Consider the following 21,998-nt stretch of genomic DNA (forward strand, 5'->3'; position numbering starts at 1 on the left):
CACGGTGGCATCCGATGCTCTTGTGGTAGGCCTACATACTGTCTCCTCCATCTCCTGTTGTCATTGTTCACTTTTGCATTTAAGTTGTACTCTTACAGTTTTATGTCTTGTTTGATCATTGATAAGGTACATTTTAGACAATTTCAATTTATTCAATGTAAACCACAAAATCCAAAAGGAACAAATTGTACTTTTCGCTCTGGTTCATGCTGTAAAGTTACTATACAGATTATTATTTGCATGTAGAACATAGTTTAGTCTTATAAAATATAATGCACTGTTATGAAAACCACAAAGGTGAATAAGAAGTCTCTGCTCCAGTTTTAGTAGACGTTTATTCTGTAATTGTGAGTTACTCGTGTACAAAAGCCACAGCACCTTTTTCCTCCAGTTGGGTTTTCAAATGAAGAAGTGATGCACACGTTGCAGCTGAAACGTGAGACGCTGCCAAATGGACCCTGTGTGGACTGAAGTATCTGTAGCTCACCATGGTCTTTACTGGCTTTATTGTGTTGGGTAGCAGCAGTGCGTCGCAGCCCTTTGTGAGCATCTGCGCTCTAATTGGCTGAGGCTGCAGTGATGTTCTCTGCATCCTGCGTCCACAGCCAGGACAGGAGGGAGGGGGAGCTGGAAGCGCGGCCGGGAAATCATCACAACACAGGGTACAAATTTATCCTTTTTTTTTTTTTTTGCTGGGTTCCTCACCTGGAAAAGATGCTAATCCTCAACATGTCTGCAGAAACAGAGGCAGCCGATGTCACCAACCCCTGACTGCTTCTTTCGACGCGTCCTGAGAGCGCACAGAGGCTAATCGGTCCCTGTGAAAGTCTCACCTTGACACTCCGCGAACACTGAACAGCAGGTTTAACCAAAAGGCTACGAATATGCCCGTCAACGACCCTGAGATCACACTGAGCTACCAGGTAAAGTGCCCTTTAAATGTGTAATGCATGGCGCGTTGCTTTGGCGCTGGGAGCAGGCTGTGCACAGGCTCCTCCAACTGGACCTCTCACTTGGAAATTCTCTAAACTCCGAGTGTCCTGCTGGCTCGATGGGCTGTGTAAAAATCTTAGGAACTTTTCAGTGCTCACCTGTTTCTTCAATCCTGTTGCTGCATTGTGTTAAATGTACAGATGTTGCCACATTTCTGTCAGAGAGAACTTCATGTTTGCCAAGTTGTGTCGGCTTTCCTACCCTGCAGGATGGTGTATGCGGAGGATGCTGTTGATATTGTTGCTGTGAGATGCTAACATGTGCAGTAATGCACTAAGAAATCACATTGTGACTCTCACTCAAACACATATATTATAGTAAGAGTGCAGCGGATGACTGATTAGACAAACCCAGCGCTCATGCAGCTGCTCCTCCTGAACTACCATGTGAGGAGGAGCAGGAAATGGACACACTGCTGGATTTTCAGCAGACTCTCGCTAAGACAGACTGTTATTTTCTCACTTCTCATCAAATGACCTTGACGCCATCCTCACAGGGCACAGTGCTCAGTGTCCTATTCCATACATGCTGGTTATGAGTCTATCTCAGCAGGGGGAGGAAAGGTTGTGACTTCTGAAGGGGATCTGGGTTGACCTTAATGTCACGTTGATGTGATATGATGATATGATCCATTATCAGGTCCCTAATGACATGGATGAAAAGAGGGACTCAGTAAGGGCAAATGAATAAGCTCAGAGATCAGGGATGTTTGAACAAGCTGGCTGCAGTAATGTTTCTATAGCTTCATTATAACCACCAATATATTCTGTATTCTAGCTTGAAGGACTGAATGTACCCTTTCCCAACAGAGTCATGGCATCATAATGATTTATCCTGTCCATGGCAGGAGACAGGTGGAGAAGGACCAGAGGTGAGCTGGAAAGTCTCTGATATGATTAGCTTAGCTTGCAGACAGGGTAGGGAAAGTGCCAGAGAGCCTCACTCTTCAGACATTGTGGCTGTGCCAGCTTACTGTCACAGCACACACAACCTGTAAGTTTGTCTCTCCTCCATATCAGCTGGTGGCATCTGGTCAGTCAGCATGGACCGGTGTCTTTGCCATTCTCTCCACGTGAAACCTGTTGAAATCTTTGCCAAAGCACTGTTGAATTGTTCCAAGGATAGATAGTATATATCAGAGCATGTTTGGCTTTTTTCAATTGAAAAACTATTCAAATGTGTAGCTGCCAGTTGTTTTGAGCTCTACTACAGAATATACTGATGAGCACTTAAACCTACCGTAATACATCACATTTTGAGGGTCTATTATAAGTTTTGCATTTACAGGATGTTTTTATAAATAAAGATAATGTCCATATAGTGGTACTGTTAAAGTACAATATTTCTATTCGACATGTAGGTAGAATCAAAGTACCGATGCCTCTGAATTCAAATGAAGTTGTTAAGCAAATGCTGTAATGAGTTTTCACCTCTAATGAGTTGAGAAGCTGCTCAGCAGTGTGAAAAACAGTGGTATGTGTCTAATGTGAAAGTGAACACTGAAGCTAAATTATGAGGACATTGCTCTGTCAGAGTAAATAAAAGCATGTAAGAAAACATCTGACGCTACACGGTACGGCTCCTCCTTCCTGGTGATGTCAGCATTTGGATATAGGTGTTGAATAATCCTTACAGATGACTTTTATTGACAGTTTAATAACTGAGGTAATAAAACCTCTCAGAATTTTATTATCTGACTAACAGTCTTCAAGCGCAGGTACAGTACATGTAGTGAAATGCAGAACGGCCTCTTTGTTTTTCAGTGGGTATTGAGCGTTTTTTAGTGTCATTGATGCTTAGCCTATAACTGCATCACACAGAAGAAGAATATTGATAGAAAATCTCCTTCCTCACTTTCCGCTATTATTTATTAATATGCACAGATGCTTGGAAATCAATAATCCATTGTACAGCAAACAACAAACTGAGCACAATGTCATACCATACTACAGTGCACTGACATAGAGTGGCAAGAAAAAGTATGTGAACTCTTTGGAATTTCTGCATTAATTTGTCATAAAATGTGATCTGTTCAGTCAAGAGTATCAAGAAGTATAATGAGCCTAAAATAGTAATACAAAAAATCTGATCTTTATGTCTTTAATTAGAACTTTTTATTGTTCACATACTTTTTCTTGCCACTGTACAATACTGTCCTTTAACTGAACCTAGCTAAGCCAGTGTGAGATGTTCAGTATATGTGGCACAAACACATGTGTCTGTGTGGTACATCATCAAGAAACTGTGACTGTAGTTCCAGTTGTGTTTTAACTTGTGGCACTACAATTGTAAATCTGTCTCTGGTTTAACTGCTGAACACAAGAACAGTCCCTGTTTCAATCTTACAGTATCTACTTGGCATCAGTCCTGAGCTTTTATTTTAATCAGTTTGGTGGCAGCGGATCCCATTTAGTGAGTGCGATCCAGTCTGAGGAATGAATGTGCAGCACTTTAGTTTTGCTCATATTTTCATTTGTGACCTGTTTCATAACTGCTAATTTAATATTTTAATGTCCTCTATACACCACATGGAAGAATGTACTGGACTGAAAGAATGAAAGAGAAAGAGAGGTTTAAACTTCTCACTAATCAGAAAACTGATAAAACTGTAAGTCTTTAGATCACAACTAGATGGCTAAGAATAATCTAAAACCACTAAATTAACCCCTTTATTGTTTGCTTATAGATTACATTTTCAGTCATTTCAATTTTATTTTATAAATATATATAATATATAATTATATATGTTACCATCTTTCACCGTCAGAGCAAACTCTGACTGTGGTAATCTGTCAAGAAAGAAAACAATTACAGTGCGAGGACTGTGGAGAGGCTGAATTGTCTGTATGCTATTGAATAAGGTGTGTATGACTCATAATACCCGTGGGCTGAAGCAGCCACAACAACCGCCCCTCTCCTGCTCCCACCTTTCCCTCTCATCTTTTCACCATTTCTTTCCTTTTCCTTTCAGTCATTCATGTTAACCCGTCCTCTGAATGAAGCTCCGTCACATGTGTCTCCACAGGAGATTAGTGATGGTGCACTGCTATGAGAAGTCACAGCAATAGACTCAGACTGTGTCACCATGACTGCCAACCATGGCTTTCAGGCACGAAGCTCAGTCTGGAAGTGACAGGCCTAGTTGTCTGAGTCGAGATCTGTGTCCCTGCTGTCAGTTCAGGGTGCTCCTGGCAGGAGAGGAGAGAGGGGTCAGCTTGGTGGTGTGAGCAGGTAAAAAACAGAAAAACGGAGAGAAGCACAATGCGATTGGTGATTATGATTATAGAAAAGAGAAACAGGTGCTTTGTTAAAGGGAAAGAGGTCATTTTAACAGCCAGGATGGTCATTTGAGTCAGTAATGATAGATGTCTCGCCCACGCTGCTGAATTATTATCAATCAATTACATTGACTGTGTGATGTCCTTCTCACCTTGCTGCTGATGTCTCTCCAGAATAGCCAGTGTCTGTGATGTGTCTTCTCACCTCTCGATCTGGCCTGGACCTCTTAATAGTAGCCATCAGGCCTCATTCCACCGTAGCGGGCTCCACTCATAACCCTGATGGAGTGAAAGGGCACTGTGGGTCCAGCTCATTGATTGGACTGGGGTGAAAATCACTGCTGCTCTATTTGTTTAGGATGATGACCAGTTTGGTGTTTCCAATGTCATACATTACAGCTTCTCCTTTTGCATGAAGTTGTTGCCAAGAAAAACTTGATTTATTCCCAGGAATATTGAAGTGCCAGGATTACTAAACAACCAAATTCTCACTGACAACACTTGGACACGTTTCCTGGGCAGAAAAGCCATGAGCTCAGCACATGAAATAAGGGAACTCGTACTATTATTTATTTTCCATGACTTTCTGCATCACAAGAGCATCAAAACAGGAAACTGTTTGCAACTATTCAATTCTACTCTGGGAATCTAACATCTCTCACAGTCTTCCCTGCCAGGGAGTAAATCTTGTATTTGTTTAGTTATGACGAGTTATGAGTTGTAAATCATCTCTTTACTTTTGGCTTTTAAATGCTAAAACACTAGACTATCATGTTGGATATTCTGGAAGGGCAAACGTTGCAGGCTACAATTAATAATAATAATAAATTGCTACCAAAGAAGAATTTAACTCAAGCAAAATGTGCTGCGAGTTGTGTGACTGTAAGAATACAATGCTCTTAAGTTCTTCTGTTTATTTTTTATCTTTTAAAACTCACATCAGTATCCTCGAGTCATTTGATTTGGCATTCGTTGTATCATGTGCTTTCGATATCCAGCCAGAAGGCAGCTCCAGTGTGGGTTTGCCACGAGTGGTTAACAGTGATATGCTTGCAGAGGACAGAAACTCAAGGACAGACAGCCATTCTGGGGCCAGCTATGAATCACTTCTATGTTGTGGTGGCACTAATCTGTGTGGGAAATGATTATTGAATCACAGACTCTCCAAAGCACCATGGTTGATTCAAAGGAAGAGGACAAAAGCAAATAAAACGGGATGGTTACCAGGAGATAGAACCAGGCAGCAAAACGCACCTATAAGACCCATCAGTGGAAAATTACATGTGTGCATGCTGCGAACGTCATGAATGTGCTCACCAAGCTTTGTGATTAGCTTGAGCACTTAATGTGACACAGCGGAGGGGGGTTTATTGTCAATGACAGAGAACCATTAGCCCGCTTAAAATGTACACGTGCATAAATTTGTCCCTAAGAAGGATGTTTCTCAGTAAACTGTGACCGGGAGCTGTGAGTCATATTGTGTTATGAAGAGTGTAAACTATCGTAACCATGGCACGGATATGCAATAGTGCAATTTGATCCCACAGACAAAAGATGGTCCTTCTCTCTCTCTGTCTAAGGATGCAAACTAACTGATAATAGTCCACCATCCTCTCTGGGAGAGAGGTTCCTCTCATGCACTCTCTCTCTTGTTGCGTGTCTATATGTTTGGTAAAGCTCCTGCTATATTAGAGCCAACTGCCTCCAGCCTGATCCCAAACCCACACACTGCAGATTTGGCCAGTGGATGTGTGTATGCATAAGATGTATTTACCATGATTATACAGTTAAACATGTAAATATACCTTGTCGATATAAACCATGTACTTCAACACATTTTCTAGCTTTTTCTCAACATCTAACACCAAAGTGTGTAGTGTAGTGTAGACACTGTGTTTCCTGAAGTAAGTTTAACTCAATTTGAGCTAATATCTTTTCTACATGATCTGCTACAGGTAATAAATAAATGTTTGTGGCTATTTTTCTGTCTGCTCGTTGTTAGATATCGTGCAGTAAATGCTGCATTAACCAAAACAGCCAAAACCATGCATTGGTCAATTTTCAGGTGGTAAAAGTGGAGCTTATTTTAACTTTAACAATTAACATATATATGATTATACACGCATGATTTATGTATATACAAGTATATACACTGAGTAGTTTCCTTACACTGCTGGCTGCTGTATGATTTTTTTTTTGTGTCACCACACTTTCCTCAACTTACACAACCTCACAACCTTAAAATGAGTCTCACTGAGTGTTTGGCCCAAGCATGCCTTTCCTAATTAAGTGTCCTTATTCTTTAAAAGGACAGAAATGTCTTGGGATCAAGAAGCACTCAGTCATGGAAAGAGAAAGGAATCCCACTGGACTGACTGGGTGGAGAATAGTAAAGGAGGCAGTGACAAACTACTTACACCAGTAAATTAAGTGGTTGTCTTGATCCCAGATTTCTTTTTCCACCTATTTTATGAATGACAAATGGTTGTCTGTGTTGATACAGGACAGGGGATATAGCAAATTGTTGAATTAGATGTATTGTTTGCATTAAAGTAAGACTTCTATCCATCTGCTTGATAAATTGTTTTTCTTATCACAATCTTGGGATCTTCTCTTACTAACTGTTCAGTTTTCTGCAGCACTGAGAGGTTGAACAAATGAGACAGGAGATTAAAAACAATATGTCCAGGGACTTCTGTGTACATGTAAATATTGCAGGCGCAGTAGTTAGCACTGTTGCTTCACAGTAAGCGTTTTCAGGGATCAAAGCTACCATGTGACTGTGACCTTTCTATGTGGAGTTTATACAATCTCCCCGTGGTATTCTGGAGGGTTAGGTGATTCTGAGCTGCCCAGACGTGTGAATGTGTGTTGGCCCTGAGACTGAGTAGAAACCGGTCCCTGCTTCTTGCTTAATGTCAGGTTGGCTAGAGCACTGGGACCTGCTTTTACATGCTCCTGTCATAATACCAAGTTTAAGTTCAACATTCTGCACTGTTCTTTTGTAAATGGTGCCAGATTTGATGTTCTGTACCAGCCAATTCAGCGTCCACCACCCCGCACACACTCAAAGAATCACATTCAGTACATGCAGATCATGTGCTCATATAGAGTGGGTGGAAACATCTATTATGTTGAGCGCTGGATGTATATAACAGCATGTGTCTGTGGGCACCTAAAGGTTACTCATCGACCCCTGTAAATTGCTGTTGGCAGACATTTATGCAACCCTTCAACCTTTCATTTGGATTTATTTATCGATTTCAGCCATTGATTGTATTGATTGCAGCTCTAACTAGCTTTTAATATACTTTACTCACAATGTTCATTTGCATAATGTGTCTATTATCTTACCGGCATCAAAGGTGACATTTCTTTTACAGAAAATAAAGGATTAACTGATTTAAACGTTCAGTGGCATGTGCTCATTGTTTTAATAGAAAGTATTATGGTCCCAGAAATAAGAAACTAAAGATTTACTGTTCCATGTGCCTGTGCTGAGGCATGGCAAGGGCCACTGTGAACAGCACCGTAACTCCAGAGCCGCTATAGAAGCTCCTACAGTTCCCTGCCCTCATTATCACAGGTCCGACGGACGATGCACACTATACTATAGCACGTGATCAAAAAGCACTGTTACCGAGAAAGGACAGTAAAACACAACAACATCCTGCAGCCTGATTGATGTGGCATTCTGCTAATTTGATTTGATTTCTGCTAGATAGTATAGCCTAGCACATTGTCCAACTGACTCATGCCCTGTTTACCCCTGGTATGTGTGTGTGTGTGTGTGTGTGTGCCCTTCACTGTGTGTCCACGCCAGACGGTCTGAGAATAGACTGTCTGGAATTTGATGCTCTTTGTTGAAAAGCTTTTGCCAATTTGGCCAATATGTGGTTCTGTTACTGCATCATAGTTTGACTCTTTGACACTTCTGGACATAATGACCTTTCAGGTCTCATTTCACAAAATGATCTTAAAGGGCTGAAGCTGTTTTACAAAGTTCAACTCAAAGACAACACAACCATACAGCAACATAACTTAGCGAGTGGGGTGAAACACTGGAGAACACTGACATTTGACTTAGCACATGTTCTAAATCATCTGTGTGTCTGTGTGTCCATCAGAGGCCAGACGAGGAGGTGGTGGTAGACCAGGGAGGAACGAGCTCAGTACTGAACATTCACTATGAGAAGGAGGAACTAGAAGGTGAGTAATCTACACAGATGGAAAAAAAAAGGTGTCAAACCCTTCACTTAACAGTTGACCTACATTTTTCAAATGATTTTAATGAAATTAGTTTAGTTTAATTCAGATATAAATCTAGGGGATTAGGCACCTATTTAAATTTACAATAGAATATTAAATGGTTTGTAAAAAGATGTTTGCTTACACTCCCCTGGACCTGTACAATGTACAGTTCAGATTGTTGGGGGGCTCTAAAGTTACTATTATCAGCACAACTAACTTCAACTTCAAAGCATCACTAACACTGAAGCAGCTGCGCTGCTCTCTAAGGGAACAAATATTCAGATATTCTACTGTACATCTGTCCGCTTCTGAGTCAGTGAAGTCACAGAAAGCTTTTGCCTTTTACATCTGCAGTTCTGCTGGTAAATCACTGAATGACAGGAGCAGTATGCTTTTAAACCACTGTGCAGCAAAAGTAGGTTTGATGTTGAAGTGTCTTTTACATATACAGCATTTTCTGTATGATTTTGGTTTTCTGATCTTTTTAAGCACCAGCAAGCATAGACATCAATATCTCTGCATTTCCATATCAGACCTTTATCATTTGTCACTTTCTCTAAAGGTCCAACAGAGACTTGGCAACGGCATGTGCATAATGAAAATATCTCTTTGCACTTACTGAACAGTCTGTATTAATGTAACTGAATATCTCCGACTGATTGAAAGGAGTGAATCAAGATGTGCAGAATGTAGAGGAGTGGAAATATGGCACCTTAAACAATGGAAATACAAATACTGTTCTTTCAAATTATATTTCTAGACATATATTGCATGCGAAGCATTCTAAAGTCCTTATTCTGACGGCATCTGAACGTGTTGGCTTCATGTCTGAATGAGCACCTGGTCACTCGTCCACAAAAGTCTTGCCTGCGATCTTACTAGGTTGAATTAGTATCAGCATGAGACATTTGTCTGACCGCTCAGGTGACCTGACCTCACTGAGCATTCAGTGGATTTTCTAAGGCCACTTGTGTTATAAATATTTAATGAGACCAAACAGTGTCATATCACAAGGTTTGTTCATGATTAAGTCTTTTCTATCATTTGTATGTGCGCATGCATGTAGATAGGTTACAGTGTGAGTTGTTTTGAGCATACAGATATGTTATCTTATTGTCTGCTGGAGATGAATAGAGCTGAACATTAATAATAAATCATCTCTCTATCCAGAGGAGGCTTGAAGAGGTGATCTATTATCGGAGTGGAAAGAAAGATGAGTGTGTGTGTGTGTGTGTTAGTGTGTGTCACTAGGTCTATTGTTTGCATTCCTGCAGGGATATGAACATGTACAGAGATGGAAAGCTCAGCTGCAGCTCAGCAGCTTTGAGTCCTTGTTGCACCCCACAAACACATGCACACATACACACGTACATGTTAAACTGCCTCAGTCTCCATTTTATTCATAGCAATCTGCAAAGCTAATTTTACCATCTATTGTTTTAACAATTCATCCTTTATTTTTAGAAGTCTGCACTGAAATCCAATATATACTCCATTATTGTCCATGACACATGCATTCTTGAGAATATAGCAGATTGTACGCACTAAATGCACTGATTATAATTTCAGACGGCAGTGTTTGAGACTCATGTGGGACAGAAAGCAGGGTGTTGATCTGTTAAAAAAAGCCAAAGAGAAACATGTATTTAAAAAGAACATTTTTGTGACTGTGTTTTGCATAGTGGATTGTATTTTTGTATTATTTTAAATGACAAAGTGCCATTTTTCAGGTCACAGGACTCTGTTTGTGGGTGTTCGAATGCCCAGGCAGAGTCATCGTCACCACAAACCCCATGGCTCTCGCCACCGAAAGAGAGACAGACGGGCAGGAAGCAACGCAATGCAACAAAGTGACGGAAGTGACGCCGCCACCTCGAGTCATGGTAACACACACAGACACAAGCATCTTCTGTGTCTTACTTTTCCAACACTTTGCTTACAAGTCAGTGTACAACATACATGCATACTTCTGCACGTTCATCTCCCACAAGAGGAACTATTTGTTGTAAAACAAGGCCTATCGATACTGTGGCCACTTCCCACAAACATTACTGCGGGCTAGAATTGACAAACCACTAATTAGCTGCCAAAGCACAGGAACTAGTAAGCATGTTGCATGTGTGTGTGCATGTGCTTAGGTACATTTGTGTGTATGTGTGTGTGTGTGTATACACAATGTTTTCGCTTGGTCCTGTCAGTATGTCTTGTCTAAGCCCAGTAGTCATGTAGTGGCAAAGCGAGTAGTGCTGTCTGCATTTGTAAAAGTCTTCGGAGAATCACGGTTCACCTTTTTCTTCCTCCTCTTGCTCATCCTCTCACATCAGACACACCGTCCCAGCGGGTTCAGTTCATTCTGGGCACGGAGGAGGATGCTGAACATGTGGCCCACGAGCTTTTCACTGAGCTGGATGAGATCTGTGTGAAGGATGGCAAGGATGCTGAGTGGAAGGAAACAGCCAGGTCAGGATTTCCTCTGGGAACTCTTGGCAACAACGCCTGGCAATAAACCTTCGATAGCTCTACAGCTGTACCGTTACAAAGCAGCGGTAGTTACATTTAAAGCTTAGAGGATCATTTTTTGGTTGGTTTGCTTGAGGCAAAAAGCTCCAAAGAGAGAACAAATAAAAAAAAAAAACCATACAAACAAACACTGCTTTGATGATGCCAACTTATAGTTTCATGTGCTAATGGCAAACTTTTTCCTCACATTGGGTGGTTAGCATACGTCAGAGATCCTTTATGTTAGGAATTAGTGTTAAACACAGGGTAAAAGATGTAAAACCGATTATGTGTTCAATGCGAACACATCTTTTAATTTTAAGGTTAATGCTTCCCAATTCTTGGCTGCACTGAGCTAATCTACACAACGTTTAAGTCATCACATGAGTAATTGCATGTTAATTACTAACAAATTTAATGTCAAAATGTCATTTCATGTCATTCAAGAAGTGTGATGTCTCTCCTTATTTTGCAGGTGGCTGAAGTTTGAGGAAGATGTGGAGGATGGTGGGGAGAGGTGGAGCAAGCCTTACGTTGCTACTCTCTCCCTCCACAGCCTGTTTGAGCTGCGCAGCTGCATCATCAACGGAAGCGTGCTACTTGACATGCGTGCTGATTGCATCGAAGAGATTGCAGGTGAGACTTTCTCCAGCTAAGAACTAAAACAATGAATTTGTGAGTTCTATTTCAGATCCATGTTTTACGTGACCACAGAATATCATGACATTATTTTATTACTCTACAGACAAAAGTTCCAAGCTGCATCTGAAATATTTGCTATTAGGACCTTGTAAGAACTCAGTATTCATCGTGGTGGTGTCTGTCCTTCAAACTCAAATGACACAATTTCACTGTGTCCTTTCCTGCCCTCTCTCACTGTCTTGCTCTTTAAAGTGACTTATTGGTTGTCCATGAGAAAAAATATGATCTGACATCTATTGACATAAAACACACTCTACATCTCAGCTGAAATGCCTGCTGGATTTCTATTACAAATGTATTTGTCCTCCTCAGAAAGGGGATGCAAAGACAGTACAGGCCTGAGGGAAGAATAATTTAGGGATTCAGAAACACACAGACACACATCACCTCAAAGTGTCCGTCATAGAGAAGTTTGACTTTCAAATAAGTCCTTATGACATTAACAGACACATAACCATCCAGTGTCACACATGGTCAAGTGATGAAGTTAATGTTAGGGTTCGGTGTTGGTGGTAGTTTCACTGAAATATTAGAGCTGACCCAAGACGTTTGCTGAGTCTGAGTTGATCCTGCTTTGCATTAAATACACAATTTGTTGAAGCTGCTATCAAAGTCCAAACTCATTTGCGTGCAAGTATGCAAATAACTACACGCTTGTATTTTCATGCAAACGTATGAATGGATAAGCACTATCTGTGTACGTCAATGAAACTAAACTAAATTGCTTGGATAATTTACACACATATCTACAGATTCATCTTCGAGGAAAATTAAACAAATGCAAAGAATTATATAAATATGTTTCACATCCCTTTCCACACATACACAGTCATATGCTGTACATTCAGTGCAAACAAAGGTCAGCGCTCGCTCGTCTTCCTCGTGGTCAGGATGTGAACAGCCTTGTTGCCTGTACTAATTCCTCATCTCCGACTCATTACTGCTTTTCTTACTTCCCCCTCCTCTCCATGAGACTCCTGCACCTGGACTCTAAATCATAGCCAACATGTTTAGAAAGTTATTTATATATTTGCCTGTTTATTTTCGGAAGTGTGGCAAGACTATGTGAGTGAGAAAATCAATGAATGTGCACAAAAGGTATATTCCACGCTCTACCAGTCACAGTATATCATCAGACACAAGAAGGAACCTCTTAGTTCCCAAAGGACAGTTTAAACTATTTAGTAGTAACAATAAGTATAACGTTAGATTGGAATGTAAAATGCATATTAAATGTACCAGTGACTGTTATATGACATGTTATAAAATTATCTAATGGCCGTCTGACAGGTGACAGACCGGAGGAGGCAGAGCTGCTGTAGTCTTATATTAAAAATAACCTTTCCCATTTCAAACATCTGTAGTGTAAGTGGAGACTACATCAGGTGCACACTGAAAATCTTAATTTCATTTCAGGCTCCTTTATGCAATTTTCCTGTCACTGTCCCCATTAACACGGCTGATTATACTGAGGATGAGCTCCACATTAGCACTGTCCTTGTCGTGTGCTCTGCACGAATGCAGGCACTGCAGTGTATGTGTGAATATGTGTATGTGTGTCTGATTGACTGTAAACGAGGAAATTAAGGAGGAATGGACAGAAGGGTCCCATGCTTACTCAGCTAGTCAGTGGAAAAAAAAGGAAACACTCAGGAGGGGAATAGAGATCAGAGGAGTAGTGATGCAGAGATGCTAATTATTCTCTGCAGTCCCACATGACCAGGCATGTTGTGCACGTATTGACCTTACTCTTCGTACACACACCTTTTATTCAGCATTAAACTCTTAACCCGTCCCAGCAGGTTATTGCATATTTAATTAAACGATTGTGTTTAAATAATATTATTTTGAAACATTAGGGTTTCATCTTAACTGGGTTTCTTATAAACTCTAGAGAAACTCTTAGATAAAAGTTCTCAGATGACAGTGATATTAATCAATCTAGTGTACTCTGATGTCAGGGTTCATCAGTCTGTCCTTGTGTTGCAGACATGGTACTGGACCACCAGGAGGCATCCCATGAGCTGGACGACAGCGTGAGAGTGAAGGTGCGTGAGGCCTTGCTGAAGAGACACCACCACCAGAATGAGAAGAAGAAGAATCTGATCCCCATCGTACGCTCCATCGCAGAGGGAACCCGCAAACAGTCAGAGCCTCATCTGACAGGTTGGTTTTAAACTGTACATCACCACCTTTCTGGCCGTGATGTGAAACCAGGCTTGCCTACAAAATCAGTGTAGCCCCTACAAGTCATACCTGTAGCCATGCTAACTTTAGTTAAACACACACACCAGGTGTCAGTTTGGGCACTTTGACAGGTCTTCTACAGCCTCATAAGCAGCAAGCTGTTGCACTGTGTGTGTGTGACACCTGTCGATCATAACCAGCATTAAAAAAAAATCACAAGATCAAACCACCGCTTTGAGTTACTGTTTTGGCTGATGGTTGTAATCACTCACTTTAATACTCACCCAGGCTGTAGCTGTTTGATACTGTTCCAGTAAGATGTGCAGCACACATATATAATACAAGTTCTAGTCATCTGTCCAAATATTCAGTTTATGTTGGTTAGCTGCACTCCTAAGTATGGAATGATAATACGAGGTGATGAAATTGAGCTTGTTCAGGAAAAAAAATAAGTGTTTTTGTCCATGTTTGTGCCATAAAAGTGTCATGAAAGGTAACTTATAACGAAACTTAAAATTAAAACTGGGTATTCACTGACTAAATCCTGAATAAAACTGAGATAAAGAATACTAAAATGCAACTGAAATAAATAACAGTTTTCAGGAAATGACTAAAACAAAATTGAAAATTCATGTATTCATTCATGTAATTAACACTGAGATGCTTTTGCCAAGCTGGTGAGAAGCATCTGTTGCACTGCCATATTGAGCCTGATGATTGAAATGGCAAAAGTATCAAGAAATAACACTTCACAGACAAGATGTTATCTTAGAATATATTAGTTATGAACATGCTGAATTGTAGGCTATCAAAATAAATAATCCTTCTCTTAAACCTACATTAAGTGACAGTCAATATTAGGTTGAGCTATCACAAAAAGAAAACAACTTTTAATTATAGTTATCAAAATAACTATTATGTAGTGGGGTTCATTTTAAGTATTTCAATATAATAATGTCTCAATCTATCTCTAAAAGCCACATGGTCACTCAGTGCTTTTTGGGACACGCTGCCAAAAGCCATTTGACTGTTTGTAAGCAAACAGCTAATGTATTGGCAGCTGAGCATTAACTCGCTTTGTGACTTGGCAGGCCAATAAATATATGTAATGACTCTGACTCTCTGATGTCTAAAAATGCACATGCATAAACATATAAACATACCTTTACTATCCAGGAGGGCCAGCCACATCTCCCCAGCCTCCTCCAGCTACAGAGCCGGTTAAGAATGGTGCCGGGCAGGACGGCACTCAGATGGACCTCAGCAAGGTAAACAGGCAAGCAGCGGGGATTTTTCACATCAGTGTGATTTTGTTTTATCTGAACTCTGTGAAGACACAAGATATTAGTGTGACAAAAATGTAGATTTATTCCAAGTAAAGCATCTGAAAACAGCAGTGACAAATCATTTTCCTGTTGTACAACATGTAGCTGCAGCTCTGTGATGAGATCTGTGATCAATGGTTGTTGAGCTGTCAATGTAATCAACTAGGTCACATAGCGCCTCCTAGGAAACAACAGTGGAACTACATTTATCCAAAGCATTTCCCAGCCTCATTGAACACAACCTATACTAATCTTTGCTTTACCTCACCAGGTTGACCTGCACTTCATGAAGAAGATCCCAGAGGGTGCAGAGGCCTCCAATGTGTTAGTGGGAGAGCTGGACTTCCTGGAGAGGCCCATTGTGGCCTTCATCCGCCTCTCCCCTGCCGTGTTGCTCACTGGACTCACCGAGGTCCCCATTCCTACCAGGTAGACAGCCACCACTCTTTACGGATACATTAATAATCCTTTAGACATAAAATGAATGAATCCAAGTTCAATAATCCCTGAATCATTTGCATACTTAATATTGTCTGCTGATGGCTAACAGGTTCCTCTTCATTCTCCTGGGCCCAGATGGAAAGGCTCAGCAATACCATGAAATTGGACGCTCCATGGCAACTATTATGACAGATGAGGTAAGAGCTTGCTAAAGTAAAACCTAATTTCAGAAATCAGTCTTATGAATGCAGACTTTTAAATGTCCTCTTTCCTTTTCTGTGCACCAGATCTTCCATGACGTAGCATACAAGGCAAAGGACAGAACTGACCTGCTGGCTGGGATAGATGAGTTTCTGGACCAAGTGACTGTCCTGCCACCAGGAGAGTGGGACCCCTCCATCCGCATTGAGCCTCCTAAGAACGTCCCCTCTCAGGTAAAAGTTTGAGTTTAGCTACAGCTTCCGTTTGGTGCAACACACCAACAGTGACTGTTCAGACAGTATTCGTTTTAGACAGTTATTATTTATTATTATATATAGTTATTATTATTCATCTGTCTCTGGACTGGTATTGGTTGCCTGCAGGAGAAGAGGAAAATCCCCGGAGTCGTTAATGGCACAGCATGCCCGGTAGAGGAAGAACTGCATGCTGAGCACCACGGGCCAGAGCTGCAGAGAACTGGAAGGTAACCTGTTATTATTACACAGGCTTGTTACTTGCTGCTTCAGTGATGTTTGCTATATTCAATCATGCATACAGAAATTGCAAATTCTGATTTCAAAAAGCAGCATGTTATACTCCTTGGTGACTACCAGGACATGTTCTCATAAAAACCGCCTGAGGAAAATCATGGGTGAGGTGTCAGTTAGATTTTTGAAGAGATATTTCACATCCTGGGACGCTGATCATTACCGTGGTGTTAGTGCTCACCATGATTGCCAGTTGCTGGGGTGACCAAATCTAAATTTGGGTGTGTCAAGAGCTGAGATCAGATAAACAAGGGACACCAAGCGCGATAGCCTGAAGGCATTCATGCACCAAACATCTCTAAAAGAGTGAGTTGCTGTAATACCTCTGTTAAAAGCAGTTTGGTGATTTAACCATGCTGAAGTGATACAGAAATGTTAAACAAGTATTAAGTCACGTATAATAAATATAAAAAATACAACATTAAATGATACATTTTGCTGGTTATCTCTTGTAAATTAGGAGATTGTTTGTATACAAACAAAAATAAATACAATTTAAAATGTAGAGAAAGTAAAGAAAATGAACGAGCACAGTTCACATTCAATGGAAATAATCTTAAATATGTTCTGCTCTACGTCAGTGCTAGTCAAACCCAAATCATATAATTCTTATAACAATCCATCAACTTAACGTCACCCCATCTCGTCAGTTTGTTCCTAATGTTCCTCATTTTTCCTCAGGTTGTTCGGTGGCCTCATACTGGACATCAAAAGGAAGGCTCCCTTCTATTTGAGCGACTTTAAGGACGGTCTTAGCCTCCAGTGTGTGGCGTCCTTCCTCTTCCTCTACTGTGCCTGCATGTCACCTGTCATCACCTTTGGAGGACTGCTAGGGGAGGCGACAGAGGGACGCATTGTAAGATTTACAAACAAACTGAAATGCTGTAGCTGCATAATCCAAGGTTTTTAGAACAACATGTACAAGACATGGCCTTTGCATTCCCTCCATTAGAGTGCCATCGAGTCGTTACTTGGTGCCTCTATGACTGGAGTGGCCTACTCTCTGTTTGCTGGTCAGCCTCTCACCATCCTGGGCAGCACCGGTCCTGTGCTTGTTTTCGAGAAAATCCTCTTCAAGTTCTGCAAGTATGTTCAACAGCTGCTTTTCTTTTATTTGTTTTTTTTATTTTTTTGTATGATCTATTTCTCTAAACAGATCAGCATTTCTAATCCCCTTTTTGTCCTGTCTTCTCCTTTTGATGCAGGGACTACAAACTGTCCTATCTGTCTCTCAGAACCTGCATCGGCCTGTGGACAGCCCTGCTGTGTCTGGTGTTGGTTGCCACCGATGCTAGCTCTCTGGTGTGTTACATCACTCGGTTTACAGAGGAGGCCTTTGCCGCCCTCATCTGCCTCATCTTCATTTATGAGGCCTTGGAGAAGCTATTCCACCTGGGAGAAATCTACCCCTTCAACACACACACTGATCTGGACCAACTCACGCTGGTGTAGTGAGTGACTCAGTGTTCAGGGTTTCCTCTGGCTTTCACCTGCATGTTCACCTGGCAGAGTTTTTCATTTTTCATTTCTTTTATTCTCTATCCACATTCTCCTCTAAAAGTCTTAGGATCGCTTCCACGCTGCAGTTCCAGTGTCTATGAGCCACCATACACTGATTTGTGTGTGTGTCTGTGTCTTTATAGCTGTAGGTGTGCAGAGCCTGATTATCCCAGTAATAAAACCTTAGAGATGTGGAGTGAGAGAAACATTACAGCCTCTGCTGTACCTTGGGTCAACCTTACTGTCAAGGTAGCGTAATAATGTGCAAATGCACACACACACACTCAGCCACTCCTAATGATGTCTAATGTCATTGTAACCTTCACATGATAGCACTCACAGCATTTGCTCAGGTGTGTTTACTTTTGTTAACTAACTCCTCACCTCCCCTCGAGCAGCTAAGCTAACATCTGTTAAGGACCTTTCCACTGACATTGACATTCAGTCAATTGACATTTCACTGCTGTGCGTGAAACTGAGCACTGAGCTCTTTTATTATTCTTTTCTGCATATGCCATATACTTCAGTATCGTCATAATTTATTAAAAAAATTGTTCTAATATCACCTCTGCAGGAGTGTATCAGTCTGCAGGGTCAATTTGTTGGGACGGCGTGTGGCCACCATGGCCCTTACACCCCAGATGTTCTCTTCTGGTCTACCATCTTGTTCTTCTCAACGTTTTTTATGTCCGCCTTCCTCAAACAATTCAAGACTAGTCGTTACTTTCCGACCAAGGTAATCAACCTCTGAGTGCTCTCTGCTGCATTATATTTACATTTACATTTAATAACCAATGATTTGAATATCATATCCTGTTCCCAGGTGCGGTCCATGATCAGTGACTTTGCGGTCTTCCTCACCATTGTCGTCATGGTTCTGCTTGACTCTGCCATTGGAGTACCTTCCCAGAAGTTAAAGGTTCCCAGCAAATTCCAGGTATAGAAGAAATACTACTAATAATGTAAATCTGGATTTAAAACTCTGCTTAGTTATATTCGAATCATGACTTCACTTTTGTTTACCGTCTTCCTCCAGCCCACCAGAGATGATCGAGGTTGGTTGATCAGTCCAATAGGACCCAACCCCTGGTGGACAGTCCTGGCTGCCTCTATTCCTGCTCTTCTCTGCACTATCCTTATTTTCATGGACCAACAAATTACTGCTGTGATCATCAACCGCAAAGAACATAAATTATTGGCAAGAAAATGTTTGCAGATCATTAATAGCTATATCACATAGCTTTTACTTGTAGGTTGTATACTTTAGCTATATGAACCAGCATATATCCTTCTCCGTGTTGCAGAAAGGCTGTGGGTACCACCTAGACCTTCTCATGGTGGGGGTGATGCTGGCAGTGTGCTCCATCATGGGCTTGCCCTGGTTTGTAGCAGCCACGGTTCTGTCCATCTCTCACGTCAACAGCCTGAAGCTGGAGTCAGAGAGCTCAGCTCCAGGAGAGCAGCCTCGCTTCCTGGGCATTAGAGAGCAGAGGCTCACTGGCCTGTTCATCTTCCTGCTCATGGGCTGCTCTGTATTCATGACTGGAGCTCTGCAGGTTAGTCAGACAAGCTATGCAATGCTGCCTTCTTCTGGCTGGGACATGTAGTGGTCTTGAAGTGGAGTTGGTCATAATATTGCAAAAGCCGATGTTCACTGTGTTTTTCTTTTTCCAGTTCATTCCTATGCCAGTGTTGTATGGTGTTTTCCTCTACATGGGAGTGTCTTCATTAAAAGGCATCCAGGTAATGTGAAATCTAACACATGGACAGGTAGGTCCATAAATAATGGAATACAGAAACAATTAATTTGTGAGTGTCATCAAGACTTTCAGCTTTATTTCAAGGGATCTGAAAAAAATGTGGCATCAACCATTCAGGAATTACTGATATTTTCTCATATAGTGGAACAAATAACTGACAAGCAGTTGCCTGGTCAGCTGTGGCCTGTTTCTCATTACTTTATGACTAATCAAATGAATCTGGAGGTGTTTCTGAGTGTTACATCTGCATTTGGTAGTTGTTTACTGGAATATGAGGTCCAAAGATGTGTCTATGCCAGTGGAGGAGGCCATCATTAGGCTGAAAAAATTACAATAAGCAAAAAAACATTTGGACTGGCCAATACAACATCCCAGCAATATACAGGAACAATATCTTAAATGCTCAAATTGATTTACAGTACTACTAATCAAATTTGCTTATGAGCAGATCCTTTTTACGTCAGCTATGAGTAATCTAACTGAGTGTTATTCTCTCTTCATCCCAGCTTTTTTCTTATCTCTCTCTCATTACGTCCTGTCTTGGTTTTAATAATTGTGCTGCAATTTATTGAGAACTGCGAGTTAACTGTCAGGCCATTCTAATAAAATTTGTCACCCATAATCACTTCATTCTTGCCCCGTATTCACCATCTGGCTTTACTCTGCTCTTATTAAGTCATTTTTCTTCTTGCCCTCTGTGTCTCTGTCTCACCTACCTTCTGTGTTTACCTTTATCACTTTATTACAGTTCTTTGACCGTTTGAAATTGTTTGGCATGCCAGCTAAGCACCAGCCAGACTTCATCTACTTGCGACATGTCCCCTTGAGGAAGGTGCACCTGTTCACTCTGACGCAGCTCACCTGTCTGGTGCTTCTCTGGGTCATTAAAACTTCACCCGCTGCAATTGTCTTCCCTATGATGGTGAGTTGACCACCACCAACTTCTAGGTCGCTAGTTTCTCCATGTCCTCCCTTTAGATCACAGCCTTTTTACTGCTATGTCTGCAGGTGCTGGCTCTGGTTTTCATTCGCAAGCTGCTGGACTTGTGTTTCTCCAAACGAGAGCTAAGTTACCTGGATGACTTAATGCCTGAATGGAAGAAAAAAAATCTTGACGATGCATCTAAAAAGATGGAGGAGGTAGTCTAAATCTTTAAATATCTAGATGAAAAAAGAAGCATTCACATATTGACCGTGTACGCTTGTTGTGTGAATGTGTGTATTAGGAGCAGGTTATGCTCACTACAAGGAAAGAAGAAGCAACTACTGTTGAGATTCCCATGGAGAGAAGCAAGCCTGTCCAGTCTCCAAAAGCACATGACCCTAAGTGAGTACAAACATATCTACACAAACACACTAAAGTCGACAGGATGGACATTTTAGTCTGACCACATGATCAGAGTGGTAGGTTTAAGAAAGAAATGTTTCACTTTCCGTCCATTAATATGCATGCTTGTCTTGTTTTCTGTGTGGAGGTCTGTTCAAGTGCATCCTGTGATTATTGCGTGCTATCGAGTCCCTACTCATTCTGTCCCCTATCTGCTCTCTGATCATACCCTCCTCCTCTCCCTGCTCCTCAGGTGTGACCCTTCTGAGATTAACATATCTGACGAAATGTCTAAAACCACGGTGTGGAAATCCCTCAGCTCCAATCAAAGTGATTCTCGTCCAGTGGCTGCTAAGAAGGCAAGACCACACCTAAGCCAGTCCTTGCCCTCGATTCCTTTGTGCTTTCCACATGCTGTTCCAGCATGCGACGGTAAATTGATGGGAACCAAACTGTGCTGTCTTAACTTTGCCTTTTTGTGTTTTACTGTGCAGGATTGAAGGGATGGCATTCATAGATGAGTAAAGGATGTCCACAGTCCTGGCACACTCCACTTGACTGTATTTCTGGATCACAGGATGCCATTATTTGGCTGCTTCGACCATCAGCCACTTCAGTGTTTGGAGAAACTTGATGATTTCTACCAGCTACCCGTAACACACAGTACTGTTCGCAAACACAGCCACAAAATAAACATATTAAAAAAAGGTGCAATATAGCCACATGGGGGTTGACATACACATGTACTTTCTTCTGCCTTTGTGAGGAAATATATATTTTTAAATCTTTCATTCATTTGGATACAACACCCAAAAGAGACTTACAGTTCAGTCAGTAACAGCCGTGTCTCTCTCTGAATATGTCAGTCAAGATGTCTGAATGATGTATTTTCTGCTCATATAAAGACAGCTGATGTTTGTCTACAAAAATATAGACCTTTCTGTGGACTTCTAGGTGGAATACTAGGATTAGCCAAAGCCATATTT

General features: G+C 41.2%; 1 protein-coding gene across 1 annotated transcript; it reads left to right on the forward strand.

Annotated features, from left to right (window-relative positions):
- The first annotated feature begins 638 nt into the window (after window positions 1-638).
- Window positions 639-21,512, forward strand: slc4a8 (solute carrier family 4 member 8). The gene is made up of 26 exons (XM_026347005.1): window positions 639-662; window positions 740-923; window positions 8,399-8,480; window positions 10,253-10,405; window positions 10,847-10,982; window positions 11,497-11,657; window positions 13,713-13,889; window positions 15,087-15,178; window positions 15,507-15,664; window positions 15,786-15,873; window positions 15,964-16,110; window positions 16,261-16,361; window positions 17,107-17,281; window positions 17,378-17,511; window positions 17,631-17,876; window positions 18,069-18,174; window positions 18,500-18,661; window positions 18,749-18,862; window positions 18,962-19,123; window positions 19,230-19,481; window positions 19,600-19,668; window positions 20,434-20,607; window positions 20,694-20,825; window positions 20,912-21,012; window positions 21,266-21,371; window positions 21,507-21,512. Exons 2-26 carry the CDS (start codon window positions 885-887, stop codon window positions 21,510-21,512), a joined length of 3,273 nt encoding a protein of 1,090 aa, XP_026202790.1. The 5' UTR covers window positions 639-662; window positions 740-884.
- Window positions 21,513-21,998: the final 486 nt, after the last annotated feature.

Source organism: Anabas testudineus, chromosome 5, assembly GCF_900324465.2.
Source record: "Anabas testudineus chromosome 5, fAnaTes1.2, whole genome shotgun sequence".
Lineage (NCBI taxonomy): Eukaryota > Metazoa > Chordata > Actinopteri > Anabantiformes > Anabantidae > Anabas > Anabas testudineus.